Source organism: Bemisia tabaci, chromosome 8, assembly GCF_918797505.1.
Source record: "Bemisia tabaci chromosome 8, PGI_BMITA_v3".
NCBI lineage: Eukaryota > Metazoa > Arthropoda > Insecta > Hemiptera > Aleyrodidae > Bemisia > Bemisia tabaci.
In genome coordinates this window covers 32,123,734-32,146,737 of record NC_092800.1, presented here as the reverse complement: position 1 = coordinate 32,146,737, position 23,004 = coordinate 32,123,734, and the positions used below count along the sequence as shown (strand labels likewise).

Sequence of the window (23,004 nt, the reverse complement as noted above, 5' to 3'; positions counted from 1 at the left end):
CAAGAAAAAGTACTCTTGATTCAATAAGAATCTAGCTTAAATCATGAACCAAGCCTCTTAATTTAAGCGGATTTCGTTTTGATTCAAGCAAAAATCCGATTGAATCAAGAGTATTTTTTCTTGTCAATGTTTCCAAGAGTCTGGACTCTAGATCCAATGGGTTTTTTTCCAGTGTATCTTTATATATTTTCGAGAATCCTTGCTGGGAAAATATTGCACCTAGAGAATTTTCCTCAGCGTGGAAAAAATCTTTCCCCTCTGACGCAAAACGAGAATTACGGCAATATTGAAGGAGTAAAAATAGGGCCTCATAAAACTACTTCGTCCGGCATCGAACCGTCCCGAACATTTTATTTATTTCGCTCAACATCTTCGACAACTTTCCGGCGTATCCGCGTTTCGGGGCTTTCACGTCATTCGCGGTTTCACGGGCGCCCGTTTTGAGTAAACAAATCGTAATTGCGCGTTTACGAATTCGAGCGGTAAAGGTGATTCATAAATCATCCGTAGGAAGAAAGTTTTTCGTGGCTCACTTCGAATGTTAACCCTTGCCAGGAACACGTTTTTTTCGGGATAATTACCGACGGAACATAGAGACTATGTATTCAAGGCGAGAAAAGGTGTTTCTTACACATATGTATTGCTGCGCATAATGCAACACGTTTCAAAGATTGAGAAAACACCGAGACAAATTTCAGCGAGCTGGACTGATTCGGAAGGGATGTACTCCTTGCTTTGAGACTGAATCCTCTCACATTTTATGTACGCTCACTAAAAAAAGGTGCGAGCTATGCAGACATACCGTTCGTTCCGGGTTCTGAGGCCGAAAATTCCGGGTGCTGGAGCCGTAGCTTCGATTGCTCCGGGTACTACGCCTGGAACTTTCGGCCTCTGAGCCCGGAACGCGGACGGTAAGTCTATGTAACCCGTTAGTATGGATTCCACGGCCGGAGTTTTTCAGTGTTGACATATTTATTTTTCTTATGGTTTTTTCCATCCCCTAAACGTGGTTAAAATATTCATCGTTCGTCAATGAGACTAGCGATAGATGGAGAAAATTGTGGTGTGCGTCGTGGTAACCGTAGATGTCATTCAACATGTTTTTATGCGGGAAATACCTCTATAAATAACTTCAATAATAAGACTCAACAATCACAACACGATTCTTTGACACGCAAAATGATTCAATGTATGCAATTCGCGGCAGTTCTTAAACTGCGGCTTTTTCTGAAACGAGAGGTACAATTCAAGCTCATCGCTATTTTGCCTTCCATTTTCAAGGTAGGCCAGACAACATACTCCATCAAATTACTTTCAGCTACAGTAGAAATATTATTTTATATTAAAACAAAATCAGCGAACATTGTAATGCAATGTCTAAAGGTAGTAGCACTGAGTATATTAGAGCTTGGATTGTAGCCGAGTGCTAGAAATAATGTAAATTTTTTTTTAAAAAACTTACATGTTATTAACAAATTTATACCGAAGCTTTTCGAAGCGAACGCTTTATCGTCAGGGTCACAAAATCAATATCACAAAGGCCATAATTTAAAAATTTTTAAATTAATTTAAAAATTTAAAAATTTAGAAATTTTACATTATTTCTAGCACTCGGCTACAATCCAAACTATAATATTTTATATTATATATTTAAGAGGACTTACTTGTAACAGTGAACTCATAGACACCATCAGCAGTCTTGGAGCCCCGTCTGTGGAAGGAGTCGGTTTTCTGGAGGCTCCGATCTGTGCCGGACGGTCTCCTTTCGAGAACGATCTCCTTCTTCGACTCGACGGTCGGAGCCGCCTCTTTCGTTCTCGATGGCTCGCTCTCTACGGGTCTGGTTCCGCTGGTCGTCGTCGAGGATTTTGAGGTGAATTCGGTCTTGTATTCCGAAGTGAATTGGGACTTGGCTTCGTTCTTCGGGCTCTCCTTGGGAGTTGACGTCACGAACTCGACCTGGAATTCAATTGTGACGTCATTAGAACGCGCAATTCCGCAAAAATAGGAAAACATTTCAGGTGTACGAGTGAATGATCTCTTTGGGAAAAATTAGTGGTTAATACAAAATTTGACAAAAAGAAAACATATAAGGACGTATTTCTGCCATACAGAACTATGTGCACTAGACAAGAGCCCTGAGATCCATAAGGATATATGCATAACAGGGCTCATGTTATAATGCACATAGTTCTGTTTGGCAGAATTACGTCCATTTTAGAGACCCCGCACTTGTATCTTCCCGATACTTTAAAAGTTACTTTTCGTCAACACTCAGATTCGCCTTATGTAGCTCATAACCGAAGAGTTGAGTAACTGGTTCAGAAATCCTAATCTAATTTGCAAAAAATCTCCTAGCAAAGTGCTTAACCCGACATTCATCGGTCATCATTTGGTAAATATTACTTGATTTTATGCTCAAAAAGTTGCTCAATCATCGATTTACGATAAGAAGCGCTAACTTCAGAATCGAACTTTTACCTCATCTGATTACACATATTGCTGATTCTAGTGGTGTGGGGGCACTAAAATAATCGTACATTATTGTCTCCGTCGTGAACATCCGCTTTTCTAACATTATGAATTTATTTTTTGTATCACATAATTCAATGAAAAGAGTGTTCAAGAGGAGACATGTAATATAAGCAAAGAAACCAAAGTTTACATGCTCGAAGAAATCTCGACACTAATACCTACCAGTCTTAATCTCACGAGTGGCCGCAGATTCTTTTAACATGTTCTCACTGTTTTGGCTTCCCTTAAAGCTCATTCTAACGCTTCCATTTCTCCTCTTGGACATGCGACATGCAGGTGATTTTAACCAAGGATTAAAACTAAGATATTACATGGTGTTGAAAACATTGAGGTCAAGAAAAGAAGCATAAACAAGAGCAGTAAGGGAGTAGCCTCGTCCTGATATGAATCCCATCACTATATTTCCTACGGTCTCGTATATCAGATTTACTGATTTACCCTGTTACCGCCTGTTGGCCGCAGTTAAATTACATTATACAATTTCAATTTCTATATTGATTTCACACATTCGAGTTTCATGATGAAAGGAGCATAATTGCATCTTGGCACTGAGCACTATAAATAGAGGGTATACTCTAATGCCAATTTAATTATCCTCGAAAAAACCCTTGAAACCTGTCTGGTGGATAGTATTAGGGAAATTTAATTATCAATTTGCAAATATTACTTCGCTTGTGAGTGTTTTCTCAGTAAAAATTAATTGTACTACATTATGCATGGGGAATTACTAATTTGGAAACGTTATACAATTGCTTAATTTCTTTATACAGACAACTGATTTTATAGATGAGCGAAAAACAGTCGTTTCTTGTTACTAAGTAAAATCCATTGCTCTTGGGCTGATCATTGGGAGAAATTGATGTGCCGGAAAATGGTCGGGAAAACTGTCGTAAGTCCAAAAAGTTAGACAGTCCGACAGTTTTCCCAACTATTTTCCGGCACATTAATTTCTCCCAATTATCAGCCCAAGAGCAATGAATTTTATTTAGCAACAAGAAACGACTATGTTTCGCGCATCCATTAAATCACTCCAAAAATCCAAATTTCCATATTAATTCTTTAGCCTCTACACGAAACTCGATACTGAAAAATTTTTGAACGATTTTTAAAGTAAAGATTTCTATAGAGTTGCAGATGTATTCGCATTCAGGGGAAAATGATAAATATGTATGTTTCTTGTGCAGAGCGTTCCGCTTGGTGAGGGACCTTCGCAGCAAAAATGGATGGATCACTGTAAAAGACCTCGACAGACCTTTGAATTCTGGATCAATTCGGATCAAAATAGTTCAACGGACGGCTTGTCTAATTTTGATGAAGCAAAACGTAATATTTCTGCCAAGTTTTCATTTGAAAATAATTCGAAGTGACGACTTTAAAACTGGTGACTCCCAACACTCACTTGGACGGGAATTGGTTCCAAAATTTGATCGTCTATCGAGGCCGAAAGACGCAGATTGAACCTGGAGCTATTAACGGTCAACGCTCATGGGAGGCGACGAAGTTACACGATAAGATCGCAGCGGCATTATAAGATCGCTTAACGTATTTGTATTCGAGACAGCACTGCAAGTTGCAGCAGTGTAGGCTTTGTTGCGTTCCTCGCTTTTGAAGGCTAACGCTGGATCGTATCGCATTTGTTCGAATTCTGACTCACAGCGCGAGGCATACTGACAAATCTTCGCGATGTGTATCGTTAGGTGCATTAGTGTTAGAGATATAGGTTAAACAAAACTTTAACTGCACATTTATCAAATATTCCGCAATCGCTATAATTGAGGAGCTTTCAAGAGAGCAAAGAAAAATTCTGGTGTTTAAAGAGCGCAGAGTTAATCTCCTTTTTTCATTCGATGTTTTCATCTAGTTAATAGACTGCACTTTCGCGTTATTTTTTGCAAAGGCTCAATCCAACATAGTGTTCGAAATCAAAGTAAAACGTTTGTACATAGTTTAAAGAATAAGAAAGAAAAAAGTCCAAGATAGTAAAAAAATGCAAAATCTGCTGATAACGAAATGCGAAAATATATAAGAGCATTCAAAAATTAAGGATTATTGTGATGACCAATAATGATTGAATGGTTCATTTTACCTTTTCCGTGATGGAGCTCCGAGACGTAGGCTTGGTTGTTTTGGTTGTGGTTACAGTGGTTGTTTCGTAGGTGGAGCTGGACTTGGATGTCGTATCGGGTTTTCGTTTGGCGATTCTGATTTGCGCCCGAATCCGGCGTCGGTCATCGTAATTCTTTGACGACTCCATCTAATCATTCAAAAATAACAAAATTTTAACACCGCATATTATCTTTTCTGACACTCAAAAAGTGAAAAAGCCATATGAAGACAGAGAGGAAATGGTCAAAAGTAGAATCCTAATTTTATTGCATTTGGCAGACGGAAACCAACGCAAATAATCAGCGGTATGAGAATCATGCATCGTCATATTTAACAAAAAATTCCAAATATCGTTAAAAAATTGTTGTTTTGCCGCCAAAAAGCTGTTGATTTTAAAGTAGAAATATCGCGTGAACATTATTACTGTACTTACGTACTGAGTATTTTTTAAAGAATAAAAGTTGTATCGCTCTGGATACACTTTAATCGCTTTGGTTCCCTTTCATTAAATGCGATCCGATTCTCTTGAAGAATTTGTTTACCTTTCAGGTGATTTTTTCAGGAAATTTTTTTCCCTGTCGCATACTTCTAGTATTCGTGCACAAAATGTGATGAATAAACATTTTGAAAATTTCAGAAGTACGTATCAAGTTAAACATTAAGTACAAATACACCTGATGGACAACAGCGTGATGTAATGATCAGTGATCTTTGAGCAAATTTTATAGAACTCAGAAATATTCGATTGATCGGTCGACTATTAAATGGACTGCATTTTGCAATTTGGAACTATAAATTCTAGCTCTTCTAGAAAAACACTTATGTGAATAGGGAAACTAATGGCACATACGTTGTGTTTAAACCGGGCTAGAATTTATCGTTCCAAATTGCAAAACGTAGTCCAAATCTTCCTCCGAGGTAAAGAGGACACTCAAAAAAAGTTACGTACTCTATAGAAATACCGTCCGTTCCGGACGCAGAGGCCGAAAGTTCCAGGTGCTGGACTGCTAAAGCCGCAGCTTCAGCTGCTGCCGGTGCTCCACCCGGAACTTTCAGCCTCTGCGTCCGGAACGGACGGTACGCCTATATGTATAGCATACCCCGTAAGTACGGCTTCCATGGCCGGATTTTTTTTTCAGTGCGGATCCATCTTAAACCAAGCGTAGTGACAACCTCGACTCTAGGTGGAAGCCGTGCCATTATATTCGTCATGTTTGAGCCATTTTATTCTGGGGAAAAACCCCTTCTAATGCTGTATCAAAAGTTTACAGAAGGTCCGATTACTTGCGGCTGCCGGTTTGATTTCTAAAAATTTCGACGGCTAAGAATGGTGAAGTTTTTTTTTTTTTTTTTTTTTTGAACGAGAAAGCGAAAACAAGCTTTACCATTCTTAGCTCCTTACTTCAAATTACAGTGTATGATACAGGGTACCGTTTTTGTTTTTTTTTTTTAGCGGTAAGCCAAAAATATCTCCTCTATAGTTAGGTCCTTCGATTTTGACCAGTGCGTGGATTGCTGGATTGTGATTGAATGAATTTGATCGATACTTTTCTACCTCAAAAACGCAAGTTACCGATCGATGTCATTCTATAAAGATTCAAAAATCGACCCGCAGTGAGTGTAGCATCATTAGCTCAGTGGCGGAGATCAATTATCGATATTTCCCCACTTGAAACTATGATAAAGAATGATTATTACGGTGTTCGTTGCAAACACTCTGTGTGTAGATCCTTTTCCATAGGTTCAAATGGAAAATAAATCGATAAATCGCAAAGTATTCCACGCCACTGATCATTACAGATATTTAGAGTCCAAAATGCGCACGACGGGCTGTAACAGCTCCTTCAATACGAAAAACTCAAAATAAGAAGAACAAAAGAATGGTCAGCTCATATGCCATGGCTTTGTTGAGACTTGGTGTTTAAAAATTTCACTCTTTCAAAGGAACAACACTTTTTGAGCCTGCCGCGAACTACTTGAACTGGTTAAACACCTCTTTTTTCCGTACTGATTTACCCTAGGAACATTTTGCTTGAGTGCTTCAACAATAGTCACAACTATTCAGGAGCAGGTAGCATTAATTTATTTGATTATTTGATATTTTAAAAGAAGAATATGAGTAGTGTTATATCTTACCATTTGTTCTAGGAGCTGAACGTCAAATATTTCTTCAATCTCGGTTCCAGACTCCTTAACGATAGAGTTGCGCTTGGGAGTAGCAGCAGTGCTGGGAGTGGAAGGAGTAGGACCTGATTGAGAGGGTGTTCGACGCAGAGTCGTGCTGAATTTGTTGGAGGTTTCTGCTTGCACAGTTTTTTGAGCGGTGGAGGAGGTAAATGAACTCTTCCTTTCAAATTCAGACACAGACGGGGATTTCTTAGGGGACTCGGGGCGACCTCTCGGTTGCTGTTCAACCGGCGAGGGTTGAGAGGCGGACGGCCTTCTCTCGGGAGACTTACGAACGGACGAGTCTCTTCTCGTTTGAGGTTTTTGGTCCGCCGGGGTTGCAGGTTTCAGCACAATTTCAGTACGAGATGTTTTCCTTTCAAAAGTACTTGGCTCGGGTTCATCAGTTTTCTTCTCTACTTCAGCGACCTTTCGTTCGTTCTGAATGAAAGTAGACGATGATTCTGTTTTTGTCGTTCTGCCAAATCCTCTAAAATCTGTTTTCTTGACAGGAGACGTCTTCTCTGTTGCTCCCCTCTCAAATATACTTAGTCTATCCATAATGGACTTTGCCCCTCGAACGGTAGGTTTTTCGGGAGCTTTACGAACATTCTGCGGCAACTCATTGGACGACGGTTGTCTTTCGATCGGTGCTTGTCGTTCTGGAGACTTTCTAGGCGTTGAGCTTCTTCTAGAGGATGATAAAGTAGGTTTGAAGAGAGTTGATTCGTGAGGCTTGTCGGCAGGGGCTTTAGTAGGTGTAGTTTCGGTGACAGTTGGAGTGACTTCCTTTTCGGACGGTTTCCTTGAAAGTGGTCCTTTTTGTGGTGAAGCAGGCTCCTTTGGTGAAAACGAGTCCCTACGAGTTGTGAACGAGTCCTTTTGAGGGAGAGAATCTTTACGAGGTGAAGGCGCGTCTTCCTTGGGAGAGGCAACTTTACTGGGCACCTCTTTTTCAGGAGATTTCCTGCTAGACGGCAGTCTCTGATTTTCGACTGGAGAATCTTTCAGAGAAGGCTTTCTGGGGGTTGACAGATCTTTTTCAGGAGACTTGCGCGTCTCAGAGTCCCTCCTTGTGAATGACGTAACTTCTCTGGTTTCCACGGTCTGATTTGTAGTAGTTTTCAAATTGGTCCCGAATTTCGGGGCAGCTCTTGGACTGCTGGGAACGCTATTGATAGGCGTCGTTGCTTTCTTTTCGAAGAAGTCCTTGCGAGATTTGTAATCTGCAGCAAACGCTGATTCTTTCCTTTCGAATGGAGCTTTTTTATTTTCTTTGACTTCAACGTTGATAATTTCTTCCGTGACTACATCATCGCTCTTAGTTTCGGCTGGGATAGAAGATTTTCGTCGTTCCAGAGTCTTGCTCTCTAGTATTACATCTTCCGTGTTCGATGATCGTCTCCTGTCATAGACGCTGGTGGAAGAAACAACATTCTCTACATTCGCCGAAGACCTTCTACTATCATAAGTTTTCGATACCGGTGCGACATCTTCAGGTTTTACGGATGACTTCCTACTCTCGTAGGTTTTCGAAACTGGCGTAACGTCCTCAGGTTTCACTGATGATCGCCTTTTCTCGGACAGCTTAGTGGCAGCTGCTACGTCGTTAACATTCACGGAGGAGCGTCTCTTTTCGAAAGCCTTAATTGACGCTTTGTAGTCTTCTTTGTTAATGGACGCAACCGACGACTGTCGCCTATCCAAAGTCCGTGTTGGGGCAATGTCGTCTGTTTCATCGACATTCACTGATGATCGTCTCCTACCATCAATATCAAGTACAGATTCTAGGATTTCTTGATATTGATCTGATCTATCCTCGACGTGACGGCTTCGTGGCCTGGGAATTGTTTACTGTATATATCAATTACTTTATTACTAGGACCTACGGGGACATACTGGTCTTCAACAATTTTATCGAAGAGAGCGGCTGCTTTCAAAACAGATTTATCCTTCTTGCTCTGAACTTCAGTGGTGGAAGTTGTTGTAGTGTTAGAAGTCTTTGTGGACTGCAAGAATTTTGATACACGATCAGCCACAGACACGTCGACTTTCGTGGTTTCAGACTCAGACTCTTCGTCCAGGTCAGTAACTTGTTCATATATGCGACCTTCAGCGCGAAGAAAGTCAGCAGATTTCACCTTCATGTTGACATCGGAGTCTTCTGGCTCGCTAACCCTATCAGCGTACCTCACAGGTTTCTCACTGCCGTCATCACTAACAGCAGCTGAGTACTGTGAGCGGCTAGCATAGTCAGGAGAAGACTCTCTTGACGACGAGGGCAGTTGGACAATAACGGATAACAAAGATGAATCTTTGTTGCTTGTGGCAAAAACTTTTGACCCATGTTCAGATTCATCTCGGCGTCTGATTTCTTCCAGTTCTTCTACGTACTTCTGGTCTCTTTCTGAACTATCAACTGTAATTGATACATCGTGCAACTCATCCTCAGAACAAGAAGAAGAGTCATCGTCCACTCGCTTGATACTATCCTTTGACGACTTCTTGGTAATTGTTTTCTTAGTACCGGTTGTGCTGCCAGTTGAACCTTTCTTCGTTAGAGGTGCTTTCTTCGTTACTGGAGTTTTCCCAGGACTAACTTTAGTCGGCACTCGGCTGGTTTTAGGAGTTACAATTTCTGGTTTTGTCGGCTGTTTCTTGGGAGTTGCTAATCTTGAAATCAATTTTTCATTTGACGATCTGTTGTATTTATTATCAGATTTAAGAGCTTGAACAGATGGTTTCTTTGCCGGCGTCACCTTTGTAGTTACAGTTTTAGTGACCACACTCCTGGTAGTTGTTCTGACATTTTCACGGTCAGTCACGTCACTCGCAAAATCATCTGGTGGGAGCTCGTCTTCAAGGTTATTTTCATCGATGTCAACTTCATATTCAAAGTTGTCAACATTCTCGGTTTTATTTATTTCTTGAGAGCAAATCAATTGCAAAGCTCGAAGAGAACTGGTCTTAGCATCCTTTGAGAAAGTAGTTGGTTTTCGTAGGGGAGATTCGGGGCGTTTAGGTGCCTCATGACTCCTGGGTTTCATGCTCGGAGTTTCTTTCTTTGGAACTGGCTTTCTGGAGGGTGACACGGTTACTGTCACCTCGCTTCTTGATGTGACTCTATTTGTGGTGGTGTTGGATGGTCCTGTTCCTCGCACGGGGCTTGGTTTCAATCGAGCTATTTGAGTTGGAGTCCCTGGTTTTCGGACAGGGGAGCTGTATCTTGGAGACGCGTTAACCGTTGCAGTGAGCGTTGTTTTCACAGTTTTGAGATTTGAATTGGAAGGACCTCTTTGAGGAGTTCTTGTGACCTCTGTTGGTTTTGACGGCGCTTTTTTAGTGATGGTGATTGTTTCGGATGCTCGGTTGGTTTTACGAGTAACGGAAGAACTTCTGAGATCTGTTGAGGAAGGAATACGTGTTCCTTGCGTCACTCTATCTTTGACGGGGGTCTTTAACTCGGGTTGTTTCTTGGTAAGGCTCTGTTTTGAGTTTGAGCGCGGAACTGAAGTTTTCCTTGTGATCCGTGTTTCTTGAGTTGATTCAATTACTTCAGTTTCCTCGGAGACGGGAGCTGAAGCGGAAGGCTTTCTGATCTTATTCTGAGGACTTCTCCTCTCGGGACTAGACGCAGGAGAGGCACTTGACGATACACTCCTGGTTGGAGAGGAAACTTTAGTGGGTGAGGATCTTTTCAGTGAAGGTTTTCGACCCACGGGAGCGTCTGTAATCGGGGCTGTATTAGAAGTTTTCCGCAATTTTTCTGCTGGATATGAGGGTTCCGTGGTTTTCTTAATTTCTGGACTCGTTCTGAATTGTTTGATCGGTGCAAATGCACTTCGCTCAGGGCTGGAGCGATTAGAGCTTGGTGATTCTTTAACGGGTGATCGCATTCTCTTAACTTCTTTGCCAACTGACCCCTCCGAGCTGTATTCTGGTGACTTGTCCCGTACATTATTAAAAATAGGACTCTGTGTGATTGGCTCAGGACCTTTCGAGGCTGAGTTCTTTCTGATTGTAAATTCAATCTCACAAGTTTCTCCTGCAGTAAATGTTTTTTCAGGCTTGACAGTAGGCTCGTTCACTGCGGTAGATGTTTCTGTTACTACATTCTTGCTAATAATATTTTCATCAATTTTAGTTTCACAATCTAAACCGCACTCACTGTAAGCTGTTTTCGGCTTAATAAGTTCCTCCACCACAGGGGTTCTGGATGGGCTAGTACGTTCTGGACTCTGGGGAGTTTTATCAATTGGGCGTGGAGATTCGCCGCTGACAGAGGTCTTTTTCAGAGAAGATTTACGAGTCTGCTCGGACGTTGACCTTGTTGAAGCTGCTGTTGTAGTCGTTGTTGTTGTTTCAAAAGCCTGCTTGAAGTTGACGGGAGACTTACTGTAAGTTGCCTGCGATGCATCAGAGTCATTGTCTGATTCGACTGCGGAATCAGGTGCATCAGTAAGTTGACGAGTTGGACTAGCAGATGGGGAAACACTCGGTGTCGATGCTTTCTTTTTTGACGATTCTTTACTTTTCGTTGAGGAGAACTTTCTCTTCTGCTTCGAAGTAGTCACAGTTGAGGTAGATGTGACGCTAGTGCGACTTGGTGTGATATCAGAAACTTTACGAACAGGTGATCTGGGGGTTTCTACGGTGTAACTACCGACACTAATTCTTCGATCTTTATCAGGACTGTTGGTAGTAGGTGAAGTCCGGAACTTGCGCTCAGGACTGGTGGGTGTCCTTGTCGGTGTCGTTTTAAACTTCCTTTCCGGGCTGCCACGAGTTGGGGAGGACCTGAGTTTCCTTTCAGGGCTACTTCGGTCGGTGACACTTTTAGATCTAGTAGGAGAGCTAACAGGAGACCTATCAGGACTAGCTCGCAAGGAGGATGCAAAAGCATTATGAGTTGGACTATTTTCAACATTAATTCTCTGATACGATTGTTGATAGGTGGTCATGTACTGGCTATCAGCGCTTTCCTTAGGAAGGTCCAGGGATGATGGATGCTTGATGATACCTTTCCTCGAAACGTTTTCCGTAGGACTGGTCGCTTTGTTAGTTTCGTAAGTATTCACATCATTGCTCTGACTTACAGTTTTTGAGCTTGTTCTAGTAGAATACTCCTTCGTAAAGTAGGAGTCTTCCTTGTTCGATTCATTCCTCACGTTATCGTCGAAGACTCTTTCGGTAACTTTAGTGCTGGTCTTTTCAGGAACATTACGTTGATTCTTTACAGAAGAGTTAGTTGTAATTTTGACATTTATCTCGTAATCTGCATCATCAGTATTGTCTGTGTAGGGTACATCTCTGTTAGACCTAAAGTAAGTGAGGTTAGAGTTATCGTAGTCGCTAGATTTCCTCACAGAATCCTTGGTGGTACTGACTTGCTTTACTTCATCAGTGGAAGATTTTTCGACAGTGCTGAAATCTCTTTTAGTTTTATAATCTGAATTTCGGATTTCAGTATTTTTAAAATCTGTTTCATCTACATTGTAGGATTTTCTAGTCGATGAGACATTATCCAGAACATCGTCCACAGATGTTATCGCTTTTCGATCAGTAGACGTTCTTCTGTTTTGAATTGCATTGTCTTGAGTGGTTGAACTAGAACTGTATACTCTCCTACTTGATGAACTGGATGAACTAGAGGATTGCCAGCTTTTTGAGTACCCAGTTGCAGATTTTGACTCGGTAGTAGAATGAGACGTGAAGTTTGACTCCTCTTGCTCTGATTTTGAGGATATGCGTTCACCGTTAGGGCCCACTGTTTCAGAAGCAGAAGATAATGCAGCCTGTAATTTCAATTGTTCCTTTTTTGTAGTTGCATTATCTGTGACTTCAGTAGCTGCTGAATGTAATGATTGCTCTTTTGCGGAAACCTGAACTTGAGTATTGTCGTCGACAGCTGCTTTTGCGTCCGATGTTCTACTATAAGTTTTCGTGAAATTTTTATCATCACCGGTTGATGAAGTAGTTGTGTCCTGGACAGTCGTCCAGTATTTTTCATTTCCTTGCCTTTGTTGAAGATCCCTAGTTGGTGACTCCGAGTCCCTTATTTCTTTATCCTTCATGGTCATAAATCCCTGATCTGTGATGGACTCTGCGTGAGTGACTGCTGCATGTTTTCTAGCTGGTGGCGTGTCCGTTATCGCTGTAATGGCATCCCCGGTGTAGTAGGACTTTAATCTCTGTTCTCTCAATTTGTACATTCTAAGACGAATTTCCTTCTTCCTGTCATAGTCATCGGCTTGAGACCACTGAAAAAAACCAAAATAGCCATACATAAGTGAACATTAAAAGCTTTCTACAGTTTAAAAAAAAAAAAAAAAAAAATTCTCATCTTTTCCAACCCAAAACTGGCTCTTTTGAAGGTGAGTGTCAATACTCCTCCATCTTATCATCCTAAGACTGCCATTCTGACGAAATGCACACACCTACTCCTCTCTATTTTAAAGAAACAAAACATAAAGTAACTTATGTTTGCCGAGTCTATTAAAATACGGGTCATTCCATGTCGAAAGTACCAGGCTCGGAACCCGACCTTCTCCGATTTGGCTAAAAAATTGGCTGAAAAAACTAATTTGAAGGGGGCCCCATCCGACGCCCCGATCGTGAGATATCGATCCCTAAAGATGGGATGAATTTTGGCGATATTCGAAAAAGCTCGTTTTAGCGCTTCTCGTTTCCTCGACTTCCCTCTCTTTTACTGTCCATGGTGAGACTCTGTATTGATCCATCAAACTTTTAGAAAAAGTATCATGACCACTTTTCTATGTAAATTTTAGAAATGTCATCGAAATTGAGCGAAACATAATTTAAATTGACGTAATTTGGGGTGTTCGAAAATTTAATATTTTCTCGACATTATCTGTAGAATGATTATTGACAGTTGTACGAAAGAGGGACAATGCTAAGTCCATTTCCTCCGAACTTCATTTTTGGACTTACGCGCTCTCTTCCGTAACACGGCAATGGTTAGAGGGGGTGTAGTTATGTCTGCATTGTCCTTAAATAGTGCACTAATAAAAATATACAGCATACCTTGAAAATTGGAAGTAAAAGATAAGATAAGATGAATGATAGAAAATTGGAAGTATGGTAAAAAGTCGAAAATAAATTTAAAGTGCGCACTAATTTTGGAAACGAGCGAAACGCGGAGTCCGTGGGTTTAAGGTTTTGAAAGACTTAGAATAATGTATAATCGGGATTTACATGTTTCAGGACGTCACCACAACTAACTGCTTGACGTTAACAGCATATCAAAAGGATTATCAAGAAGTTGTGATCACTCAGATCTGATATGAAAAACAGGAAACGGAATAAACTCGAAGATGAAAACGGCTGAATTTCGTGTGAGTGAGAGTATAAAAGGAATAAGTAAAATAGGAATAGGCATTCTAGGTCAACTAAGCCAGAATCGGAACCCGTCCCCTTCGATTTGGCTGAAAATTGGTATTTATGGTCTTTACATCATTCTGAGAAATTTTTTTGAAGGGATTTCCCATCCGACGCCCCGTTCGTCAGAAATCGACCACCAAAGATGGGATGCATTTTAGCGATATGCGAAAAGCTCGTTTTAGCGGCTCTCATTTTATTGACTTCCCTCTCTTTGACTGTCCATGGTGAGAGTCTATATTGATCCATCAAACTTTAAAAAGTGTCTCTGGACTAGTTTTTCTGGACCGTCTTGGATTTTGGGCATTTCCGTGGTCTAATCGGACGGGAAAACCCTTCAAGTTAGTTTCTTAAAATGATGTAAAGACCCCATATACCAATTTCCAGCCAAATCGGAGAGGTTCGGGTTCCGAGCCTGGAACAGTTGATATGGAATGACCCATAAATAGAACTTTATTTGAATGAGAATTGGCGCATCCAAAATGAGCGTGATTTTCTCACATAAATACCTCTTGACTCCCATAGCTAGCTCGCAATGGCTACTTTTTACGATACGTTATTAATTCATACTAATTCAGCTTTTGAGGAAAACTGAGGCAGTTTCAAATAAAAATGGGGCATCCTGCCCCCCCTCCCCCCAGCGGATTTTGGGGTCTATGCCTAAATAGAATACCTATACGGTTGAGATGATGAATCCCTGATTTCATGTTTCCATCCAGAAGTGCACTATTCTTATGATATTTTCCAGTTATGGGCCCCACTAATGCGGATGCAGTGCCTCATTGACTTACCATTTTCCGAAGTACATCTTCATCTTGAATGAGATTGAGGTCCCCGGAGACGTCAGTGGCCATTTTACTCAAACTGAAAACAAAAAAGGAAAGGAAATTTAGCTGGTGAGTACGAAAAGGTGAGATATAAATGGAGAGAAGTACTTGACAAAAATTGTGAATCTGAGAAACTACAATAAAAGTCAATGTTTGAAAACATTAAACAAGGTCACATTCGTATTTTTCTGGTTTCGTCATTTATACTTTTCTAATTCATCGCAAATTTCATTATAAAAGTTTTCCTGAGGTAACTATGTAATCGCGCTGTAAATGAAGATACATATATACAAGTCCCTTTTACAGCGACCCCGGGCGCTCTGCGACACCTGGGTCATCTGGTAAATGACATCTTATAATTTTATCTTGAATGCCACCTATCCATGATTTTGCTGGATGTCCTCTACGTCTCCTCCCGGGAGGTACCCGATCTGTTTCTGTTACTTCTTAGGCAATCTGTCATCCACCACTCGTTGAACAAGATCATACTAGACAAGCTGTTACACAACAGCTGTTGCAAATGAAGATTAGGTACCAATATTATCTGGTGCCCTATCTCAATACTATAATCTTAGGGTCAGTCTAATTCCATCCAAGTCCAATGGAAGATCCCATTTGGACGATCGAATGGAACTGTTCACGCGAATTGCGTTCAGGACTTACGAGTACCCTCTTTACAAACAAGACTAAGTCCCGGACCTTCCGTGGCGCGTCTCCACTCGGCGCTTGCGCGCACAATTGAGGAGATAATTTGCATTTAATTACTGCCAGCTTGTTGGCACCGGACCGCGGCGAACACCTCTTCTCCGAGCTCGCGAATGAGTGGGCGCGGGCCGTGGGACCCGCAGACACATCTCGGCGACATTCATCAAAATATAAACACATAAATACACTTCAGATTACAATCCTTCACCTTCCTTCTTCCCTCGTCTTGATTAGGTGTCGGGTCGGGGAATCCTTTACATAATCAATACGGTTCTCTATTTGTTCTTCTCTCGAACTCTGAACTGGGAGCTTTGGCCCCCGCAGTCGGTATCCTGTCGTGGACTCCCCGTCGACGAGCGTCCTAGGCCCCCCCCCCTCCCCCGGCTTAAAGAGGCATGCAGCGAATCGGAAGATGAGTGGGATTTTTGGGTCAAAGCCCTGATTTTCAGAACAATCCGTTTTGAACGAATTCCCATCTTTACAATATGTAACACCGCGGCAGGCCTCAACCGTTTCGAGGGAAAATTCGATTGGCACGGACGAGTTCCATTTTAAATCTCCCGATGTACACGGGGAAAATCCCGAAAATTTCAAACCGGGCTGGAGGAATGGTGGTTCGCAAGTGGGCGAAGCTGCCAGATTAAACTAAAAATTACCGTCCTCTTTTGGCATGAAAATGAACTCAATCGCTCGGGACTTATTCTTTAGGGCAGGAATCGTCGATTCCCCGAAAGTAAAAGCTTCCACCTGTCGCCAAGAGGACAGTGGAGGGTCTCTTGTCTCTCGGCACCAAACAGAGGTTTCCGTTAAAATTTCAAAATCCGGGTCTTTGATCTCATTCGAAAACAGTCCCTTCACTGAACATCCCTCTTCGTAGATAACATCCACTTTTCCGTTAACGACCCAAATCGTCGTTCCCCGCGGAAAGTAATTCCATTCTGCGGTTATAAGACTGACTCAAACAATTCCATTTTTTACAGGAATGGGACCGGGCAATCACTAGAATTAAACTGATTCTCATGGGTTTTCTGAAGAAAAATCTATGAAGTTCCAATTCAAGATGCCTAAAACGAAATGTTTGATCTGCATTGGCGGATCCAGAAAATTGGCAACATTGTTCTTTCCCTATTTAAACCTATGAAAATGTATCGATTCTCGGAGGGAGCAGTTGCTCCGACAAGAACACCGAAAAAAAAGTGAAGTTGATCTAACATTCTGGATGTAAGAAAAGTGTGCGAGAACTCACAAAATGCTAAATTACCCGCTACTACAGTTAGTTTTACACCTTGACATTGCTAAAGTAACTGCTGTAGCAGTTAATTCAGCATTTAGTAAGTTCTTGCACACTTTTTTTTACATCCAGAATGTTAAATTAACTTAAATACTTGTCAGTGTGAATCGATTATTCATCACAGGTTTCAATAGAGGAAAGCCAATGGTGCCAAATCCCTGGATCCGCTGCTAAATCTGCGAGTGTGAATTTTTCGACGTATGCAGTTACGTTCTTTCGTCGTAGAAACGTCAAAATTCGCTGAATTTTCACCCTATCCGGCGGTCTGGCCTCCGATCCAGCAATCGTAAGAACTCTGTGCACTGGGAGCCGCGGTGATTCCTGATGACGTCGCGACCGAGTGCTGGGCGTCGCGTCAGCGTGACGCTCTCCTACCCTCGCGTGGATCGTGACGTGGAGTGGGAGAGGGGGCGGGGGGGGGGTTTGGAGATCTGGAGCTCCCGCGTCTCATTGAGCGACGACACAGTACATTCATTAACACCTCGCGTCCTTGGGCGCCGGCGCCCCCGCGGGTCCCGGTCATCCGGAGCGGGATTGGCGATTGGCGTCGCGGCGGCTGGCACAGCTGGATGGAAATTCGCCATCCCCGCACACGGGTGAAAAACCGACGCCGCGCCGGCTAAGCGCATCTCGTTCATGATCGACGGGTTAATTATTGATAATCATCGACGGAGCGATGGACAAAGAAGAAAAAGGGCAAATTAAAAGATCCTGTTGCGTAGGTAGATTCAAGGGGCGGCTTTGGGGGGGGGGGGGGGGGGGAGAATACGCCTTCCCGTTCCACGGAAAAAACGAATTGCTGATTTCACAATTAAATTGTTAAAAAATAAGTAAGACATATTTCAAATGGACGTATATCTGTCAAACGGAACTAAGCGCCATAGGGGGAGGAAGGTAGAAAGGGGCTTGGATTGGCGGCGGAACTGGACGTCGGTCGGGCTCATTCCGTCCTATACTCGCAATGATTTTCCATGGCGCTTAGTTCCGTTTGACAGAACGCGCTATCCGGCATTCTAAAATCCTCAAAAGGAACTCAAATTGGCGCTTGGTTCCGTTTGACAGAAATACGTCCAAATGTACATTTTACAATAGTGGAAAGCTATAAAAAGCTAGCATTTTTAACTACAAAATTGTTGTTGTAGGTAGCAATATCATTTTTTCCTAGGGTAAAGAGAAGAAAAAGGGTAGGAAGGACGCGCTGTAGTTAACAGAAAAAATTCCTCGCTTTTTCCAGTTTTCGCCTTACAAAAATGATCGAAATTCCCTGACTATTCACATCGACAATTTGCATGCGAAAAACTAGAAATTGAAAATTCTCGGCATTAATATCATTGAAAATGACAGACGCATGTGAACCTTTTTTTGTGTGTCATATTCATCATTAAGACTCCTGGTTGAAACTCACCCCTCTGTTCTGTATAAACTCCTCTGTAGCAGTGGCAATTCTTGAAATTTAGTAAAAATATTTTTCCTTCATTTAAATGCGTGAGAAAACAACCGATTCTTGGAGACGCAGCTTGCCGCGCCTAAAATTGATATTTTTAATGGATTTAAATGGAGGAAAAATAGTGACGCCAATTTGCAACATCGCCACTGCTCTGTAGGCAAGTAAGGCAAGAACCGTTTGCAACATCCCTAGTAAAAATTGGCAGTAGAATCTGTGTTCCAAAATACCATAGACCTACAGCCGGCTGTAAGATTTCAAATAGCTTCTATAGCCGGCTACACAATTTCTTGTACCCTTTTATAGCCGATGGCGATTAAGCAACAGCCAGGCGATAAAGTGCGTATGCTAAACGTTACTAATTACGGATGCTAGGACTTAGTGAGTTTTTAGAATACTGCTCTCTTTTTGGCCGTAGTATCTTGATTTATTTTGCGAGGAAAGCTCCGTACTTTTGATGAATGCCTGTCATTACTAATATATTAGAGCGCCTTCAGTTTCGTATGATACTGTGCAATACCTCTGGTGTGAAATAGTTGCTTCAAACGCCGTGGCAGGCGGGCAGCCAGCGCGAAACACGCATTGGCGCCTACAAACCTAACAGGGATACTTCACGCGTTGCGCAATGCGTGAAGTATCCCTGTTAGGTTTGTAGGCGCCAATGCGTCGCCGCTCCGCTTTGTGTTAGGCTCTAATATTTAATCTGTCGGAGTCAGCGTTATTCAACTCAAGATTTTGAAATGTTTGCACATCCTATATGGATTATTCTCATTTTAATTGATGAAAAGAAATATGTAGGTATTAAAGGAAAATATAATGTGTGTTTTGTAAATATTAAGGTAGTTCCGTATCAAACTTAATGATTTTCAAAGCACACGAATTTCAACACAATTTCTTATAGCCTTTTATAATCGATGGCGAAAAAGCAACAGCCAGGCGATAAAGTGTAAAGCCCGGCGATAGGAACTTTAGCCCGGCTGCATAATTTTTTACCGCTTCGTATTGCCCGGCCGTATGATTTTCTCCGCATTCTACAGGCAGCTATATGATTTTCTGTAGCCCTCTTTAGCCGGCTCTAAGAATTCATACGGTATTTTGAAGCGCAGCTCTTATCGCCAATTTTTACCAGGGATCGCAATCAAATATGAACTGTTTTTCACTGTAGTCATCTACATACCTGAAAATGACAACAGCGTGGAATATGCGCGGGTCCGCCGCAGTTTCGGGCACATATTTTATCATAAGTCTTCGACCGTTTCCCCGGCCAACTTTACGAGGGCGGCTCGAACAAGATCGAGTTTCGAATTTGCCGCTCACTCGGTAAATAGGCCAGATTTATGCAAGAATAAGGACTTGAAATTATGGACCGGGGGAAAAATTCAGACTTCTCATAGAGCTATTAAGCCCACCGTCGGTTGCGTAACCGTGTGTGAGAGAAAGAATTTTGACCGGTATCGCACGTAGATTGCCGTCAACGAATCAAATTTACTCACCGGTCGTTTACCGGTGGAAGTTTCGTGGGAGTGATATCGGGTTTGAAGGAAATAAGAAAAGACGGCGATACGGGCTCCACCTCCCACAACCTCACCTATCGTAATAAATTTTAGGGAACGGGTGAATGCTCTGATGTAGTATGAAGATGAAATCTATGACTTAGTAAAATTAGAATGGACAGAGATATGAGGGGCTTGGAGGACAAGGCGGATAAATGCAGTTTTTACAATTTCAAGAAATACGTGTTTGAAGTTTCGAAATTACATAGATCCTAGTGGTGGAAAGAAAACTCAGACTGACTTTTTGGTGTTTAAAATTGGCATTCGGGAGCGAACTTTTACCCAGAGTATACTTTAAGAATAGCTTCAGTTGAAATCATTAATATCTCAATTTTTTCAAAAACTGCACTTATACACCTTGTTTTCCAAACCCCTCATATAAGGTCATAATAAGACGAAATGAAACGAAAGAGACTTGAGAGAGAAAGAAATTTTCGTGAAATGAGGTGAGATAAGATGTCTTTAAGATTTTCGTAATTAAAAAACACACCCAAACCGGGTTAAATTTTTCGGTTAGTCAAATGTTGAACGGAAATCTCATATTTGTCAATTGGATTTTAAAAAACTGAAGAGCGCAGTTTTATGGTGCACTGCAGGGTGATTTAAAATTTTAGTTTCGTGAAGCTAGAAAATGATCCTTCATTGGATAATTCCTTTGTCTCAGCAGTGAAATGTATGAAAACTATATAAAACTATTAAAAACAAGTAACATTCATGCGTAAGAAGAATGGAAGGGTGTAAAATAGAGATGGTTACAGGAGCTCTTAACGTCTCATAACACGTGAAAATTGAAGTATTTAGAATTTTGATGATATTGCATTACCTGTTACACAATACTAACGCCAAAATTAGCGACCAGTGTTTAACCGTGAGGATTGCATGAGATGTACTACCGTACTAAGGATAAACGCCGTTTGAGCATTCGAGAGTTGCTACATTTCCTACCATAAAATATTTATTTTGGGAAGAAAATATGAATATTTCTCCTTGATATTTTCAGTAACTTTAGGAAAAATTGCGAACACAATTTTCCGGAAAATCGGAAGGAGTATATTCATAAGTTCACCAGGAAATTCGTGTTTTTTTCTGAGGAAATTTGGCAACGCCTGAAGGCTCATACGGCTTTCTTCTTAGCAGGGCACTGTAGGTAATATGTAGCAAGCACGCGCACAAAATAGGCTGAAGAAATGTCAAAGCAATTAGATGCCCATTGCAGTGGGCTCTTGAATTGCTTTTTGCAGAGACTTCGAGGTAATTATTTATTTACTGGAGCTCACAGATAACTCTAAAGAATTAAACTGCATTTTTGAAGAGTTTTGGCGAGCGCTGCTGTACATAAAAGGATAGAAGAAGCTGGCTTGATTGACTCATAAGATCGACTGATTGCTTAGCAAAGAGATGAATCATGATAAACAACGATACACTCAAGAATAAAACGGTCCATCTCGTGGGTGAGGAGAATTTTCAACCATGAGCTTTGAAAGAGCAAAAATGCAAGGAGCTCAGATTTGACACATTCTTTAAAAGAGCTTATTGCAATAAAAATCAATTTCACTGTCCTTTCCATAATTTCTTCCTAATATAAACTTGAAATTCTATCGAATCTGCAGGGGTGTAAAAAAAAACATGATTTAAATGACCAAATTACTGACTTTTCGAATAAACTCGTCTTTAACGGTGGCTGGAGCTATTTTCAATAGCTAAACTAATCAGTAAATAAATAATCTCAAATACCGGAGGAAACCAAACTGAATCGCAATAACCTTTTATATATAAACAGCATAAAAAGAACAGCAGGGAGAAATCACTTAGCAACTAAAAACTATACAGTGTTGTAAAGTTTTTACATTCTCCCCCCTTAAAAAATGTATACAGATTGAATATCATTAAAAATTTGAAAATTTTGAAATTGTATAAAGTAATAAATGTAAAAAGGTAAAAGTAATAATTTGAAAATTTTGAAATTGAAATTTCATCAGTAAAAACTGTTTGTGTGTTTTTTAAGCACATTAAATTTAAGTTAGTCATCACGTAACGGTAATACACAAACTTCAGTGATGGCTCTCACTAGTGTGGATGTTGCTGTTTTCAATGTAACTACTCTTGTGATGCCATCTGATCCTGCAGTTTTGTAGTTTTTGTATTCTTGCTAGTTTCCAAAACATCGGGGGACAGTGTCTATCCTTTATTACGACTAACGATCCTATTTTCGGAGATTCGTTTTTTTGAGTGAATGTTTGAATGTGTTGAAGATACTCCCTTTGCCATTTCTTCCAAAATATGTTGAATCCTTCCTGTATTGCCTCATACGCCCGTAGAATTTTTGTAGATTGCTTTGTAGGTGTGTTATCAGGATAAGACGTGAGAGGTCCTCCTCCTGGCGGTAAAAATGACCTGGCGTCAATACGTCAAACTCTTCAGGGGCGCTGGACAAGGGTACCAAAGGTCTTGAATAAATATAGACAGGTATAATATACAGGTATAATAAATATAGTCTAGAAATTGAAACTATGGGTAAGAATCGCTTTCAATACTACTGATAGCCAATACGGGAATTTTAATACTTTTTGAACTTTACTCAATTCGAACATTCGATCAATAAGGATCTGCATTCTTATTATGTAAACCACTGAACTCAGACTCATTTGTCAACACGTCTCTTTTATCTCATCATTTCAGCAGTATTTATTAGTCTTCCACAGTCTTTCCACTGTCTTTACTTTTTCTTACAATGAATTCCTCAAATTTTGCATCTCTATTCAAGAAGGTTATTAAAAGTATGAATACATCATACATTTTGGATGATTTCCTTCCGCACCAAAAAGCTAATTCCAATTTTTGGAAATTCGATTTCTAAGTAGAGCGCTATTAAATCGGTTTTTATGTATGGTATAATAATTTACTGAGGAATTATGAATATCGTATTATTTTCACCGTATTATTTTCGTATTATTTTGTGTTAATTTATGACGTGTTTAA

The 23,004-nt window shown here is 40.9% G+C and overlaps 1 protein-coding gene across 1 annotated transcript in view; it reads right to left on the bottom strand.

Annotated features, from left to right (window-relative positions):
• The window catches only part of LOC109030221 (uncharacterized), a 177,759-nt gene that overhangs the window by 87,046 nt on the left and 67,709 nt on the right, over positions 1-23,004 (bottom strand). Inside the window, 5 exon segments of the mRNA XM_072303583.1 lie at positions 1,665-1,959; positions 4,622-4,789; positions 6,778-8,626; positions 8,629-13,067; positions 14,997-15,069. Coding sequence (XP_072159684.1) covers positions 1,665-1,959; positions 4,622-4,789; positions 6,778-8,626; positions 8,629-13,067; positions 14,997-15,059 — 6,814 coding nt within the window. The 5' untranslated portion in view covers positions 15,060-15,069.